Here is a 2,547-nt window from a genome sequence, read left to right on the forward strand (position 1 = left end):
GTCACTGCGCCCGGCCATGTCTCTTCATTTCTAAGTTAATTTTATATATGTATTTAATTTTCTGAAAGAGAAAGGCAATGTTATGTTTTAACTATTTTATTGGATTCTTACATCTTTGTTTTTTCTTTACTCTCTGTATTGTTTTGTGTCTTGATATGATTTTACTTATTTCTAATTTCCTTTTTTGTATCTGTACAGAATTTTTTTTTAATGGTATCTTGGGGCTTACATAAAACCTATATAAAAGTAACCAGCATATTTTTATTTTTTTACAAAATAAATTTCAGTTGAATAAAAAAAAAACTTTTTTTCTTATGTCTGCCCTGACATTTGTCGTTGATGTTGGTAATTATGTTTTTACATTGTATATTCATTAATAGATGTTTCTGATTTTTATGTTTTTATTTTTAAAATATTAAAGAATAATTTGAAATGTTTTCTACATCATTATGTAATGTCACAAGATTGTGTTTTCGTGTATGTGCAAATCTTTCACAAAAAAATAATGTCTATATATTTGGTTATGTGCTGTTTTCTCAAATTGCCTTAATTTAAGCAACTGCTTTTAGCGTCTTTTATATGTCAGAAGTAAGGAATATGCAGTGCTATATACCTTTTCAGAGTTCAGTTGTTTTAGAAGGTGGTTTTTTGAGATAGAATTTTTCTTTGTCACCAGACTGGAGTGCAGTGGCATGGTTTTGTTCACTGCAGCCTGCAATTCCCAGGTTCAAGTGATTCTCCTGTCTCTGCCACCCACATAGCTGCCATTACAGGCATGTATCTGCATGCTCAACTCATTTTGTATTTTTAGTAGAGACTGGGTTTTACTATGCCTCCCAGACTGGTCTCAAACGTCTGGCCTTAGGTGATCCACCCACCTCAGCTTCCCAAAGTGCTACGATTACAGCTGTGAACCACCACACTCAGCCATTTATGTTTCTTCTTAATAACCAATAATCACTTTTTACGATTGCTTTATGTCTGTGGTACCACAGTCTTTCTGTTGCTATAGAACTTACCTTCTGTCTCAGCAGACTCAAATTGTCATTTGAAAGAATACCACAATTTCAGAACTTGATGTAATGAGAGACAGCAACTGGTGTCTGTAAAATATTGTATGATTCAGAAATAAAAATATATAAGGCAGAATTTTACTTGTTATTTAAGAAGGAAACCAGCAGTTGGCAATTTATTTCAAGTCACTATGTGATATTGGGAAGCAGGAAGATCTGTGTTGGGTAAATATAAGAAACTTTTGTTCTATGTGGCTCTTTGCATTAAGCTCACCTGGTGCGTAGCACACAATTTATTTTTTTACAAATGTAATTTGGTCTGTATGTCTCTATTACCTTTATATGTCTTTGAAAAAATTTGAGCCTGTAAAAGTTTGCTATGCCACCTTGTTATGTAGTTTGTATAATTTTATAGGTAAGACTTGTGTATTAATCTGAGTAGAGTAAGCAGAGCAATTTTTTTTTCTTTCAGTTGCATGTTCTTATTTTGCCCAAGATCTTTGGCCAAAGCAGGGCATAAATAATCATTTCCAAAAAGTGATACTGAGAAGATATAAAAAATGTGGACGTGAAAATTGGCTGTTAAGAAAATGTTGTCAAAGCACGGATGAGTGTAAGGTGCACAAAGAATGTTCCAATGGACTTAATCAGGTTTTGACAACTACGCAGAGCAAAAGATTTCAGCGCAACAAATCTGCGAAAGTCATTCATAAATATTCAAATTCAAACAGATATAAGATAAGACAAAGTGAAAAGGAACCTTTGAAATGTAAGGAATATAAAATGTCATTTTGCACACTTTCACACTTAGCTGAACATAAAAGAATTTATACCAGAGAACGACCCTACAAATTTAAAGAATGTGGTAAAGCCTATAACGAGGCCTCAAACATTTTTACGTATAAAAAAATTCATACTGGAGAGAAACCCTACAAATATGAAGAATGTGGACAAACTTTTAACCAGTTCTTACACCTTACTACACGTAAGAGAATTCATACTGGAGAGAAACCCCACAAATGTGAGGAATGTGGCAAAGCTTTTAAGTACTTCTCAGACCTTACTAGACATAAGATCATTCATACTGAAGAGAAACCCTACAAATGTGAGGAATGTGGCAAAGCTTTTAACAACTCCTCAACCCTTACTGGACATAAGATCATTCATACTGGAGAGAAACCCTACAAATGTGAGGAATGTGGTAAAGCTTTTAACCATTCCTCAAGCCTTGCTAGACATAAGAGAATTCATACTGGAGAGAAACCTTACAAATGTGAGGAATGTGGCAAAGCTTTTAACCACTCTTCAATCCTTTCTAGACATAAGTTAATTCATACTGAAGAGAAACCCTACAAATGTGAGGAGTGTGGCAAAACTTTTAGCCGGTACTCACAGCTTAGAAGTCATAACATAACTTCTTCTGGAGAGAAACACTACAAATGTGAAGAATGTGGTAAATCTTTTAGGTGCTCCACAACCTTTAGTAAACATAAGAATATTCATACTGGAGAGAAATCCTACAAATGTGAAGAAT

At 33.8% G+C, this 2,547-nt stretch overlaps 1 protein-coding gene across 1 annotated transcript; it reads left to right on the forward strand.

Annotated features, from left to right (window-relative positions):
• Positions 1 to 832: 832 nt before the first annotated feature.
• LOC116547382 (zinc finger protein 100-like) lies at positions 833 to 2,543 on the forward strand (the record flags this gene model as incomplete). Its single annotated transcript, XM_032273350.1, has 1 exon — positions 833 to 2,543. A coding segment is annotated over exon 1 (747 nt), but the record flags the coding sequence as incomplete, so codon positions are not given.
• Between the last annotated feature and the right edge of the window lie 4 nt (positions 2,544 to 2,547).

Source organism: Sapajus apella, unplaced genomic scaffold (assembly GCF_009761245.1).
Source record: "Sapajus apella isolate SASKATOON/1434 unplaced genomic scaffold, GSC_monkey_1.0 scaffold2883, whole genome shotgun sequence".
Taxonomy (NCBI): Eukaryota; Metazoa; Chordata; class Mammalia; order Primates; family Cebidae; genus Sapajus; species Sapajus apella.